General features: G+C 39.5%; 1 protein-coding gene across 2 annotated transcripts in view; it reads right to left on the reverse strand.

The window, feature by feature from the left end:
• Positions 1 to 1,793: 1,793 nt before the first annotated feature.
• klf8 (Kruppel-like factor 8) overlaps positions 1,794 to 14,081 on the reverse strand; it is a 42,777-nt gene continuing 30,489 nt past the window's right edge. For both annotated transcript variants that reach the window (XM_051680878.1, XM_051680879.1), the window contains exons 3-6: positions 11,474 to 11,936; positions 6,227 to 6,338; positions 4,893 to 5,035; positions 1,794 to 4,616 (exon numbers count right to left, since the gene is read on the reverse strand). In XM_051680878.1, the coding sequence (XP_051536838.1) occupies positions 4,435 to 4,616; positions 4,893 to 5,035; positions 6,227 to 6,338; positions 11,474 to 11,936 (900 nt within the window). In that variant the 3' untranslated portion in view covers positions 1,794 to 4,434. The remainder of the gene's footprint in view (positions 4,617 to 4,892; positions 5,036 to 6,226; positions 6,339 to 11,473; positions 11,937 to 14,081) is intronic.

Here is a 14,081-nt window from a genome sequence, read left to right on the forward strand (position 1 = left end):
AAGATCTTTGCCCCATGTGCACTTGCAAACTGTAGTCTGGCTTTTTTATGGCAGTTCTGGAGCATTGGCTTCTTCCTTGCTGAGCAACCTTTTAGGTTATGTCGATATAGGACTCGTTTTACTGTGGATATAGATACTTGTCTACCTGTTTCCTCCAGCATCTTCACAAGGTCATTTGCTGTTGTTCTGGGATTGATTTGCACTTTTCGCACCAAACTACATTCATCTCTAGGAGAGAATGCGTCTCCTTCCTGTGTGGTATGATGGCTGCGTGGTCCCAAGGTGTTCATACTTGTGTACTATTGTTTGTACAGATGAACGTGGTAACTTCAGGCATTTTGAAATTGCTCCCAAGGATGAACCAGACTTGTGGAGGTCCACAATTTTTTTTCTAACTGATTTCTTTTTATTTTCCCGTGATGTCAAGCAAAGAGGCACTGAGTTTGAATGTAGACCTTAAAATACACTACCGGTCAAAAGTTTTGAAACACTTATTCTTTATTATAATTTTTTTCTTCTTCACATTTTAGAATAATAGTAAAGTCATCAAAACTATGGAATAACATAAATGGAACTATGGGAATTATGTTGTGACTAAACAAAATCCAAAATAAATCAAAACTGTGTTATATTTTAGCATCTTCAAAGTAGTCACCCTTTGCCTAGAATTTGCAGAAATGTACTCTTGACATTTTCTCAACCAACTTCTTGAGGTATCACCCTGGGATGCTTTTTAAACAGTATTGAAGGAGTTCCCATCTATGTTGGGCACTTATTGGCTGCTTTTCTTTATTATTTGGTCCATCATCAATTTCAAAAACGTTTTTTTTTTTTTATTATTAAATTTTAGTTTTATAATGAAATAAATTTATATGGTGGCACAATTATATTTTTGTCTACAAAACTAATTTCAAACATTTAAGCATACGCCTTCAGATCAAAAGATTTTTAAGATCATGAGAAACATTTCAGTCAAGTGTTTCAAAAGTTTTGACCGGTAGTGTACATCCACATGTACACCTCCAATTCAGTACACTTCCTATCAGAAGCTAATTGGCTAATTTTCTAAAGGCTTGACATCATTTTCTGGAATTTTCCAAGCTGCTTAAAGGCACAGTTCACTTATTGTATGTAAACTTCTGACCCACTGGAATTGTGATAAAGTCAATTAAAAGTGAAACAATCTGTCTGCAAACTATTGTTGGAAAAATTACTCATATCATGCACAAAGTAGATGTCCTAAATGACTTGCCAAAACTATAGTTTGCTAATATTAAATCTGTGGAGTGGTTAAAAATGACTTCAACTGTGTGTATATATATATATATATATATATATATATATATATATATATATATATATATATATATATATAATTCAGATTTAAATATATTGCATTACTGTGGCAGACGAGTAAAGCGTTGATTAGACAATACAAAAAGTGGCTTTGGCAATCAAGTATTTACATTCATGTCAGGGGGCAGTTGCATTTACTTTTATATAATTAATCACCATGAATGAACAGCCCCAATTGTTTCTTTCATTTTTAGGGTGAAATATTACCCAGATATTTCTTTGTGAGATCCACTTGTTTGTAGTTCCATTTAAGGAATATCAGCAATTTCGATTCAAGCACAGATATTGAGAGAATTATAAGGAGATGAATGGAATAGATTAGAACAGCATTACGACAGTTTTCAGACTTGTACAAGGACCTTCTAATTTGTGGTTTACCTATAACCTTTGCCAACAGACAGGACCTAAAATATAAAACACAATTAGTAAAAGTCCACTATGTTGCACCAAAAACATTTTATTCTATAAAAGGAGTGGGTAATCACAACTGTACAGGGGAAACTGACTTTTAACACCATTTCTCACAGTATCAAAAAGCTTGCATGTTCCTCGCTGATCTTTACACTCTTGTTCTGTACAAATACAAAAGAAATAACATTAATTACTTGCTTTTTTATAATGATAACTGCATTGCACTGAGTAATATAGTACTGGCCCATAAGTTACTGCATTCAATATAAAATACCTATGATTCAGAAAGTTTAAAAAATAATTTTAGGATAACCACACTTACACTTACACTCACACAAAACCCAAACCCTATCATGATTCGAGCACAAGGTTGCACACTTTCTTTTTATAACAAATCAAATACAAGTGATGAAAGCAAACATGCTTAGATTTCACATATCAGTCATGGGCGTTTAATAAGAGAGGGGGATCAACTCTTAAATTTATTCCATGAGCTCCAGTCATTTTAGAGTTAACTAATCCCGATTTAGAATATGATGAGATTTTATTTATTATATTATTTTTTTTATTGTGGGCACTATACAACAGTTTGAATGAGGTATCACTCACCATTGAGTGCATTAACAGCATGTAAATGTCTTTTTGTAATTAAAAACAGGCCATATATGTGCTGCAAATGGCCATGGTTGCACATGGAAATGAAATTGTGGATTATCAGTGCTTGTAGGCCTCGTCTGTCAGGGCACCAACTCTTTGACATGCTCACCAAATTCACAAAAGAAAAACTACTCTCCATGCAACACAGGTGTACAACACATTAAGGATTAAAAAAAAAGTAAAAACAAAAAAAAAATTTTAAAGAACCAACAAAAAAAGAAAAGAAAACATGAGTATTTCACATTGTCTAGTCATTGTTAAAAATAGAAATCCACCCATTACATTTATTCTGAACTTTGTCGAATATATACAGTATGTACATTTATTCTTTAATTATTCATTAATCGTCTGTATGTCTATGAACAGTTTAAAAAAGAAACAATCGCTATCAAATGCATATACTCTTCTAGAAAGATGTGCTTAGTCACGTTTTAGACTTCAAGCGAGAGAATGATAGAAAATCTGAAGATTGCTTTGCTCTCTGGACCAAAAATCGTGAAGCTGTTGCAGACATGCACTTAACTCTCAAAGGCTGGACTCGAACAAGCAGTGATTCTTAAAAAAGGCATTATACGCACTCTTTATCAGCTGCTATAGAAATCGAAATCATGACCATGACTATGAGTGCTAAGTTGAGAGGAGAAATAATGCATCCAAGATACCCTCTCCTAACAGATCTGTGTAGACTGTGCCTAATATTTCATGACATCAATGTCAAATAACATCAACAGCATTTGGGGGGGTGGGGGCAGGAGCTGTTAAGACATGTTTTGTCAGTGCGAACTAGGTGCAAACATGGATTTTCAGGGTGCCTCACAACTAAAGAGGGCCCAACACTGAACCCAGAGGTACTCCGAAAACCCGTTGTGCAAATCTGACTTGCACATTTACTTCCATTAAGGCTCTGATGGGCTAGCAGTAAGAATATCTGCCTACAACACACCTCTTCTATATAAATCTGATTATGTCTCTTTTAAAAATACGCAGTGTGCTTATACACACAGACACATGCACACACACACTCATACATACCAATTTAGTATGCTCCCTCTTTCCCTGCGAGCTGTTTCTTTTTAAAACTTTTTTTCACAGCCTTTTGAAATAATATTTGAAGGTTAGATAAAAGATAAAGAACACCCTTTGATGGATGTTAATTCAGTTAGATGCCATTATTGGCGATAGCAAAATGACTAAAAAAGAACACAAATACTGTTTTTGCACTAAACTATTTTTTGGGGGAAGATGCTCAGACAACAGATACTATAAAGAAAACGTACAAAAATTCACAGTCTTGTCAGCCCCCTGCCTCTACTTCTCATGGGTTGAAATAGATTGGTAAATAAAAAAACAACAACTCACACCAACAGATTTGTTCAAAAATGGTTAAAACAGGAGCATCTTCAGCTGTCTTTACAGAGTGCTCTGTGGCTATTCCCATCCACGCACAAACATACAGACTAAAATGTATGTAGAGCTAGTTTGTGTATACAAATTCAGGGTAACCAAAAGTTCCAATGAAAAGTAAGAATTAATCAAGGCAGCTGTCAATTCACCTCCAACGTACTTATCTCATTAAAATTATCAAAATTTATTGAACATAAACTTATTTCATCTTATATTTTCTTTCCTTCCTCATCTTTTGCACCAACCATTTTCTACACTTGTTTTTAAAAGAAGGGGGGGTACCTTCCTTAAACATCATTCTCTACAGCAGTGCTGCTCTGCCTTTCTTGTAGTCCCTTTAATTAACAGCTAACATGACTAGGCATTGAGATGACGATGAAGGTCACCAGTGGACGGGTGGTTTGCAAATTCCGAGAGCATGGCAGAAAACTGTGGCCACGTTCTGACCAGGAGGGGTCACTATAATGATTGCGCCACCCCTTCTCCTAATTCAACATATAGGTTCGTATCCGGAGACAGGCGTTTAGAACCCTCCGGGTGGGCGTGTGTTTCTCCTGAGGAGCAGGCAGGGTGGTGAGGGCTAGGGAGCACGAGGCAAAGTGACTTTCACATCATGACGTGGCGCCGTCTGTGAAGCGCCAAGTGGTCGGAGCGGGAGAAGCTACGGTCGCAGTCAGTGCAACGAAAGGGCTTAATGCCGGTGTGCTTACGAAAGTGACGCGTCAGCTCGTCTGAGCGAGCGAAGCGCCAGGTGCAGCCCTCCCAAGTGCACTGGTATGGCTTTTCACCTGTAGAGAAAACAGTACGTCAGTAAAAAACCAATATGACACTGAACAAACAAACAGTTATTACTAAAATGCTGTACAAGTGTCAAATTAAGTAGGGCTGGGTAAAAAAAAAAAATTTCTGATGCATCGCAATCTCCATTTGAACAATCTCAATATCAATTCTTAAATTCCAAAATCCATCTTTAATTTTAAGCGGCAACCCTTTCCAATGCCATTATATCTCAGTCTGTTCTCGCGCCATACGCGGTAGACAACCCACCGAATAGAAATGTGTACCTGTGTGTATCCTGCGGTGGGCTTTTAGATGCGAGCTCTTGGTGTAGACTTTGTTGCAGCCATCGTAATCGCACATGTGCACACGCCTTCTTTTAATGTCCGGAGAGTCAGGGTCAACCTGAATGTCCACATCCGTATTCATACTGAGAACAAGATGAGACATGTTGGTGATTAGGGTGTGTGGTGATTTTTTTATATACCCAGATCTGGTAATCCAGCAATTAAAAGAGTATTTAAGCATGTGAAGACAGGTGCAAACATTCAGTGTCATCTTCATGAAAAAGACACATTAATCCATATAACATTCTTGGGATTAAAGAGATTAAAATAGACAAGTGATGCAATCAAATCTTTTGTTGCAACACTCCTCTCACTGGTAGAAACTCGCTGTGGCTGAATGTTAAATTATTCACTATTAAAGGTGCAGTCATTCATTTTGTTTGTGTTGCACAAATGCAATAATTTTCGGCTGACTATGCCATTGCAGAAATGTGCTATTGACAGTCAGCCATGATAAAAAAAAAAAAAAAAGAAATTTGAATGAAAGTGTCCCATAAAATTTGGTCTGTGATGTATGCCAGGTCTTAAGTACAGGAGTGTGCACCAGGTAACTCCTGTCCATGCTGTGCCAGTGTGCTTTGTACCCCTGGTGCACCAATCCTAAATGGCCACCAGGGAGGGCTAAAAAGCAAGCCTGTATATGAGTCTAAATTCCATCCAGCAGGACAGCTTCCAGTTCAATGCTGATCTCTCCCCCTATCCCTTCTCACTCCAGTTCCCCTCCCCATGCAATGTTTTTTTCTGCCTCACTCTCCCCTCCTTTCCTTCCTCTCTCTGTTTCTCTCTCTCTCTCTCTTAGCCTCTTCGTCTCCCCTCTCTGTTAGCAAACCAGTCCACTCCTTTCCCCAAACTCATTTCCATCAAATTCTCTCTCCCTGCAACCATTTGACCACATGTCCGAATAATTATACAAGACCCTCTGCGCTCCTTTCTGTCCCCTTACCCCATCACATCAGTCTTACCCTATTTGCATTATACTCTCTTTTTCAAAATGTGTAAAAGGTGTGATGACATTGCAAGTTATGTAACATGGTTTACACCCAGTTTGGAGAGAACCCTGCCCAGCAACACAGTCACACACACTTAACAGAAGAGGATGCATCCAGCTTGTAATCAACGCAAAGAAGAGCCATGGGCCTCCAGTGTGTTTGGGGTTATGTTATAGTCCAGTGAAGTGGAGCAGTGATGCCATAGACCAGAACTGCAGTTATTCTACCACACGCAAGCATTAATAGATGCATTTATTATATACGCTGTTAATATCTTTTTCTCACCTGCCGTCCATCCCTTGAGTGCTAAAAGAGGCCGATCCAGACTCTGTGCCACTCTCAGCATCACTGTCACTCTGATACTCGACTGGAGAGGTCGAGCCTGGTTTGATACGCACTGAAAATACATAAATAGACAGATGTGAATAAAAGACTCAGTTTGGTTAATTTAAAAATCTCAGATATCAGAATACACAACCGTTGAAAAGTTTGGATTCGCTAAGTGGGTATGTACACTTGTTTACTTTTTATTGATCAGAGAGCGATCCGATCATGAAAAGAACAAAGTAACTGCACTCCAGGACACATTCGAGACAGATTGACATGAGACTCGGCCAAGTGTAAATTCAGCTGGTTGTTTAGGCCACATCTGTAAACTTGACTCATCCTAAATAAAACTACATCAGCATTCGGAAGTTTGGTAGCGAGCAATCCTGGATGAGAACAGCCCTTAAATCTGAGTTAAATCTGAGGCTCCTCACCAAATATTGATATACACGATAAATTCCATTAATTACCCAGCACATCATGTCATTAATTTGATTAAAAACTGTAATCGACTGAAAGCCCTATTGTTGTTTGAAAAATAGTGGTTTTACTTTTTATATTTGGTGGCAAAGCCCTATTTTTAGCAGCCATTACAATCAGAATGAGCTTTATTGCCAAGTATGCTTGCACATTCAAGGAATCTGTCATGGTGAAAGAAGCTTCCAGTGCAAGAGAATGCAACCATATATACATACATACAAACATATACATTTAAACATATATACATAGAGTGACATAAAAATGAAAAATAAGATATAACAGATAAATAAAATGAGAAATATACAATAGAGCAATAATGTTGTTTGAATATTTTATATACAGATATACAGTTATGTGCAGGTGATGTAATGTATTGAAGAAGAGGCAGGATATGTTAAAGAATATAAATGAAATATGGATATAAGTAGGAATGGATGGACTGACTATTCCACATGGTGGTATTGACTAAAGGAAAGGATTTTGGGGCAGTTTTAACTGTTCATGATGTGGATGGCCTGAGGGAAACAACTGGCCAAACCAGACAGTTATTGAAGTGCAGAGGACATACTCTAAGATCGCTGAGTAGAACTGTATCAGCAGCGCCTGTGACAGGTTGAACTTCCTCAGCTGGCGAAGGAAGTACATCCTCTGCTGAGCCTTTTTCACAATGGAGTCAATGTGTGTCTCCTACTTCAGGTCCTGTGAGATGGTAGTGCCCAGGAACCTGAATGACTCCACTGCTGCCACAGTGCTGTTTAGAATGGTGAGGGGGGGTCAGTGTTGGTGGTGTTCCTCCTAAAGTCCACAATCATCTCCATCGTTTTGAGCATGTTCAGCTCCAGATTGTTTTGACTGCACCAGACAGCCAGCTGTTTAACCTCCCTTCTGTATGCAGACTCAGCGTCATCTTGGATGAGGCCGATGACAGTGGTGTCGTCTGCGAACTTCAGGAGCTTGACAGAGGGGTCCTTGGCGGTGCAGTCATTTGTGTATGGAGAGAAGAGCAGTGGGGAGAGCACACATCCCTGGGGGGCACCAGTGCTGATTGTACATGTGCTGGAGGTGAATTTCCCCATTCTCACTAGCTGCTGCCTGTCTGTCAGAAAGCTGGTGATCCACTGACAGACAGAGCCGGGATCAGAGAGCTGAGCTAATTTAGTCAATAGGAGAGTGGAGTTGATGTTGTTAAAAGCCGAACTGGCCACTACTCCAGTTTACTAATACAGCAGTTACCTCATCTTTAAGAAACCATTCTAATAAGCAAATTTGGCACTTGTGAAACCTTTCTTTTTATTAGCTCAGTTTAAAATGGTTTATGCTACCTAATAAAGGGTATAAATCGTAATACAAAGTCTTCTTTCAATTGCTGAAGTACTGTTTATCTGGTACGTTTTAAATATAATAACTTACTGCTAGAATGCCTACGGTTGGCAAAGCTGTCTTTGGTCCAACAACAGATTTGATGAACAGAAAGTTTGAATACAGCATTTGAAAAAGAAACAGTCTTTTATAACATTATGTCTGCTGTAATTTCTGATCAGTTTAATGCAACCTTGGTGAATAAAAGTATCAAATTCTTTCAATGACATTACATTTTTATAGAGATTCCAAACGTTTGAACGGTAGTATACGTATGCTGGTCTGTTCACATGCTCTGATCATTTAAAAAGCATCCCATTTCTCAAACGAGCCATTAAATCAAAGAGGTTCGTTCACTCCCTAGCCTTCCTAAAGTTTTATTCAAACAACATTACTTCCAGAACCTAATATGTTTCAGATCAATATTTTACATTTGTGAGAGGTGCTCTTTGTGGTTTTTGGCCACCACATCATTCTTCAATGGTGTCCCTATGACAATGGAAAGAGAAAAGAAATAAAAGATGGAAATAATATGATTTGAATTCAGGCTCAATATTGACACAGGGTGTGGCCATTTGAAAACTGGGCCAATTTCTCTTGATGTGACCTTTAACCCCCTCACAGAGGAGATGAATTGGAGACGCTCCAGAGTATTCAAAGATTATCTTCTGAATGAAAGGGGGAAGGGTGCAGCCCACTCATTCATTAATTGTCTCCTTCCCCCAACCCCAATTGCCCCACATCACTCAACGGCACAGAAACCCATCTACAGAGATTCTCCGTGTGTGTGAAAGTACAGGTTAGTATGGGCTTGTTCAAAATAAAATGAGTCCTCCACCTCAAAAGTTTTCCCATATATTGAGTCCAAAAAAACTGATCTACTTTACAATCTCTTTGAAGAAGGTCCCCACCCAAATAACATAATTCACCAAACTGATCCTCACATTTTGGCCAGTTGGATTTAACTGCACTACAGAAGGTAACCCAAAAGAAATTGAGGCAAACAGAACTCCTCACTGAGTTCAGACTTTGGGGTTGTGTGTTAAACAAGCATTAGTACTTCCTAAAAAGTGTTATTTGGGTGGGCTTCTCCCATTAAAAAACATTCTGCAAATTTCATTCAAGATTTTAGTGTGCTTTAATATTCTTATTACGGTCCAAGACCTGCATGGTGTCTTTTAATGGAGATGAAAGATTGAGATTAAAAGGGCAATTGGTGGAAAAAAGAGACCAAGTGAGGACCAAACCATTTAACTCTTGAGGGAGGGGGTGAAACATACTGCTAGACCTAAGGGAGCGTTCAGAACTAACATGTTCATGTGTTCAAAATGCTAGACACAGCGCAATGAATGGAACAGAATACTTTTAAACTGACACAATGTCTAAAACAAACACAGTGATCTTGCATGAGAAAAAAGCAAGATCCCAGGCCATGGTCAAAGACGTTCGTCTAGAGCATATATAGAAAAACAATTAGCTAAAAAAAAGAAATAAAATAACGCAGGTGGACCCAAAACATGGTCGTTGGGATCGGCCCCTAACTTAGCAAGTTTTTTGGAAGATGGTTAAAATTCTAAGAAACTACCTCTGCAACCTACATAGTATTGGTTCACCTTTATAGATCATAGTTACCACCAAAATACCATGGTTACTACAGTCATTGTTACTACTGTAAAAGTATAATAGTTAATAATATATACAGTAATAGTTAGATTTTTGCTCCAGGGTGTTGCAATGTAGTGGCTAAGGCTTCTGAGTGGTTTTTAGCATGTTGCTATGCAGTTACTACAGCATTGCTAGGCTGGCCCAATTCAAAAGAGCTCATGCTTCTATATAATATTCTGGTCTCAAGACATGGCCTTTTAATGCAAGTCTATGGGATTTTACTCATTTTATCAACCACCAGGCAAAATTACTTGTTCGATGACCTCACCTCAACTCAACAAGCCGTACGATTTGAGGTAGCAAAAAGTATGGGATTAGTTATGAGCAAACGTTAAAAACTTAAGAGTTTTTCAAATCCAAGTATAAGCAACCATAATATTAATGTTTACCTTAGCAAACAGAACTAATAACTGTAGTAACAATTGTATTTGGAAGGAACTATGGTTAAAAGTCCTGCTAAAAAAATTAAAATTGAAAATGCCCCATGATTTCCTTATTTCATTTGGAAAACACAGCAAAACCTTTGAAAGCTTTCCATGAGTGAAACTATAAGACTAATTCGTTAAGCAATTTCTATTTAATAACGACTCTGATAAAAGCCTGTAAGATTTGCTTCATTATCTCCTTTAATTAAAAGTTTAAGCTAGTTTCTGCCTCACCCTGCAATCATCTTTCGTGTCTTTTATGTGTGTGTCCACATCTGTGTGGGAAGATGCATCTGTACACTGATAACTGAACGACACTGGCACAAAACGGTAAGAGGGCGAGACCAAGGGTGTGACCTTCTAAAGGAAACGAATGAAAGAAAGAAATGACAGATGATCAGCACTGCCATATTCCATGTTAAATCCAAGAGATAACAGCTCTGTTCAAGAACCTAGTGAGCTACCTCAGTCCCTACTACCCACATAGGCAGCTGCCTTCTAAGGCAGCATCCTAACCTTCATGGAACATCATAAAAGACTGATTTGAAACACTATACATGGGCAAGAACTCTGTGCGGCACACAAATAGTGCTTGCACGTGTGACTCAACTCTTTTAAGAGTTTAGCATTAGCATTTTGTAGGGTAACAGTGTGGATACTCTAATAAGTGTACAAATACATAGCATACACAAAATAATAGAAATTACACTGAACTATTTTTATCGATATTTTTCAGTATTGAATGAAACATATTTATTTATAATCGTCATTTCTCTTGCTTCGTCTACCGATCCTTAAATTCGTTCTCTGTGAGTAGCTCAATAAGTTTTGAACTGAACAAATTTATAAAATGCATAACTACAGAAACAATTCTATTTAAGCCTTTAGCTTTGTTTTAAAAGCTAGTGTGATGCCTACGAAGGCAGTATTCTAGGGCATCATAGGTGCACACCAGAAACAAAAGCTGTACCAAAAGGTAGGTACCTGTGAAAAGCTTAGTGAACAAATAAATCAAATGAACACTGCAGATGTCACCGGTCCTACTCGACCCGCTGCCGAGAAGGCAGCTGCCTATGTAGGCAAGAGGCAGCAAGGCAGTTCACTAGGTTTTGGAACAGACCCTTTAACCTGAAGCTATTATGTAGATTTATGTGGTTAGGGAACTATATCTCTTTCAGTTCAATGGTCAGAGCACAAGCGGTTGCTACCTGACACCAGCACAATGTGTAATGTACTAAATTAAAGAACAGCTTGAGAAAGGGAGATAGCTTCTCACCTGTTCCCTCCGACCGCCCGTCGCTCCCAATGAGAGGCACGGTGATGGCTGCGGTGGCCACTCCGTCTGTGGGTACGGTTGTGTAGACCACCGGTAAGGACTGGACCACCACGGGGATGGTCTGCAGCTGTCCAACTTTACTGGGCATGCTCATGGAGGGTATGGTGTGAATGACGTGCAGGATCTGTTGACCTCCGACCCCTTGCATGGACGCCAGGATGGAGCCCGGCGACAGCACCGCAGGGATGGTAGCGCTCGCCGTGATGTTATGGGGCGGTGGGTTTAAGGGGATCGAGGTTGCTGTGGCGACTGGAAGGGAGGGTCGGGGCTTGTTGAGGGATAGGTCCACGGGTTCCGTCTGGTCAGCATCTGCGGGTTGGGTGCTGATGTCACAGAGCGGAGGTGGCGAGGATTTGATTTTGAAGTCTGTAGGCTCGGGACAATCATCTAATGGCTCCTCTTTCTGTAGAGATGGACAGAATAGGGATGTTATGATACCAAAATTCCTGTAGTCAATAAAAATTTTGATACCACAGCAAAAAATGATATGCTACTGAACACATTCTTATTTAAGAACTTAAATATTAACATACATATTAACTTAAATGTAAATCAAGTATTTCTCAATTAATAAAGAACAAAGAAATGTATTTGGCAAATTGTTTTAAATGTAGTAAATGGTGACAGAATTTCCATTTTTGGGTGAACTATCCCTTTAAGGAGTGGAGAAAGTTGATCAGTAGATAATTATGCAGTTCTAGAATGGAGCGCTCGACTCAGCTGTGCAGCAGCTCCACAAACACAGGAACAATGGCTTACTGGATCAGGCCTCCGTGCTGCAGAGGAGAAGGCCTGAACCTGGCATGAGTCCAGCTCAACACAGCCAAGCCCAGACACACACATTTATACACACATACACAAAGCACAAGTCTCATCTGTGTGTGTGTGTGTGTGTGTGTGTGTGTGTGTGTGTGTGTGTGTGGTACAACCTACACCCACTCCGCTCCCTTTGCAGCTAGAGTCATAACCAACCATAAGGTCTGTGCATTGAATCAGTAATACAGACTGGGTTTTGTATGTGTTTATGTCATTAGTGAAAGCAGTAAAACACTATTTGAGCAGTGCTTGCCTGTGCAAAACTAGCTGCCATGATGCTTCGGTGTTGTGGGTCATTGCCAGGGCATTGTTATGTTGTTTCTAAGGAGTCATTCACACCACACAAGTTATTTTCCATCTGCGCTGTTTTTTTTAATCATTTTTCTATGTAAACGTGCTGGACAGACGTCTTTGACCATAGACCTTTTTTCACACTTCCAGGTTTTGGAATACAGGTAAACTTCTATAGCAGTGAATGGGAGTCCACAGCAAATTAAATGTTTGCTTACCCATTAGCTCCAACAGCAAAAGAAAACATTCTAATCGCAGCTGTGGTAACTAGTATTTCTAAACTAATTCCAGGGTAATATAGTACAAAGGTGTTTTGAATGTTTTTAGCATATTGCTAAGCGGTTGCTAGGTGGCTGCTTACTGACCCAAGAATCTAGTCCCAAGTCCCCTCCTTCAACGTAAGTCTACGGGATTTTTTGGCCCGTTTATCGACCATCAGGACAAAATCGTATGTCCGATCACTTAGAAAAAGTAATAGCACATCTCTTCTCAACAAGCCAAACAATTTGAGGTATCATTAATATTCGTAGCACAAACACTGCAGGATGAGTTATGCGCCTAAAATAGAGTTAGGGGTTTGTTCAAATCCCTAATACAAAAGTATACTTCTGTTTTCTGCATGCCGCTACATTCTGTGCACAGCGCGCATGTTTCAAATTTGGTCAACAGCACAGTACCCGCAGACTGTCTGTGTACAGCCTCATTTTTCTACACACGCTAAGTCCACATCTTTGTGCGTTGTCGATGCGATTTTGCAAAATAGTTTCACAAAGCAGTCGTAGTGCGTTTGCATTGAACATTTCTGTATGGGCTGGTGGTCAGAAGTCGGAACGGTACACTGAAAAACAAAGTATACCCTAGCCTTCAGTTAATTTAAGCTTGTTGAGCCTTAAGATTGTTGATTCACTAAAAAAGGTTTGAGCTAAGTTCATAGGGATGAAGAAGTTACCAGTTCATGGTGCATGTTGGCAACTGGCATTCATCAAAAACATAAGCACTGCAAAAAGTCAAACAATGACAATAAAAAGTCTAGACAGGTGCAGACAGAGGTTGTATGCCAGAGTTGTGTAACTTGATGTGTTGGGAGCAAAATAGTGAGTGAAAACAAGAATGAGTGGGCCGGGGTGGGAGCGAAACACAGAGAAAAAGAGTGGGTGGGAAAGGACTCTGGTTGCCATGGAAACTGGGAGGTACAGTATATCAGCTGACTTATTTTTCCCTCTCTCTCTTGATCCCACCCACCTCACTCTCTCTCGTTTTCTCGGTTCTCCACTCTGCCATCTCACTCTCTGCATCCCCACCTTCATCCGGTCCACCTTTCTCATCCTCTTAAGTTGTTTTCTTTTCGCTGTAATCTAAAGAACTCACGTAAAAATGTTGAGTTGCAGTCTGGAGAACGACATCGATAAGTGACCCAATTATCACTAGCGCGCAGTGTAGG

This window comes from Myxocyprinus asiaticus, chromosome 40 (genome assembly GCF_019703515.2).
Source record: "Myxocyprinus asiaticus isolate MX2 ecotype Aquarium Trade chromosome 40, UBuf_Myxa_2, whole genome shotgun sequence".
NCBI classification, from domain to species: domain Eukaryota; kingdom Metazoa; phylum Chordata; class Actinopteri; order Cypriniformes; family Catostomidae; genus Myxocyprinus; species Myxocyprinus asiaticus.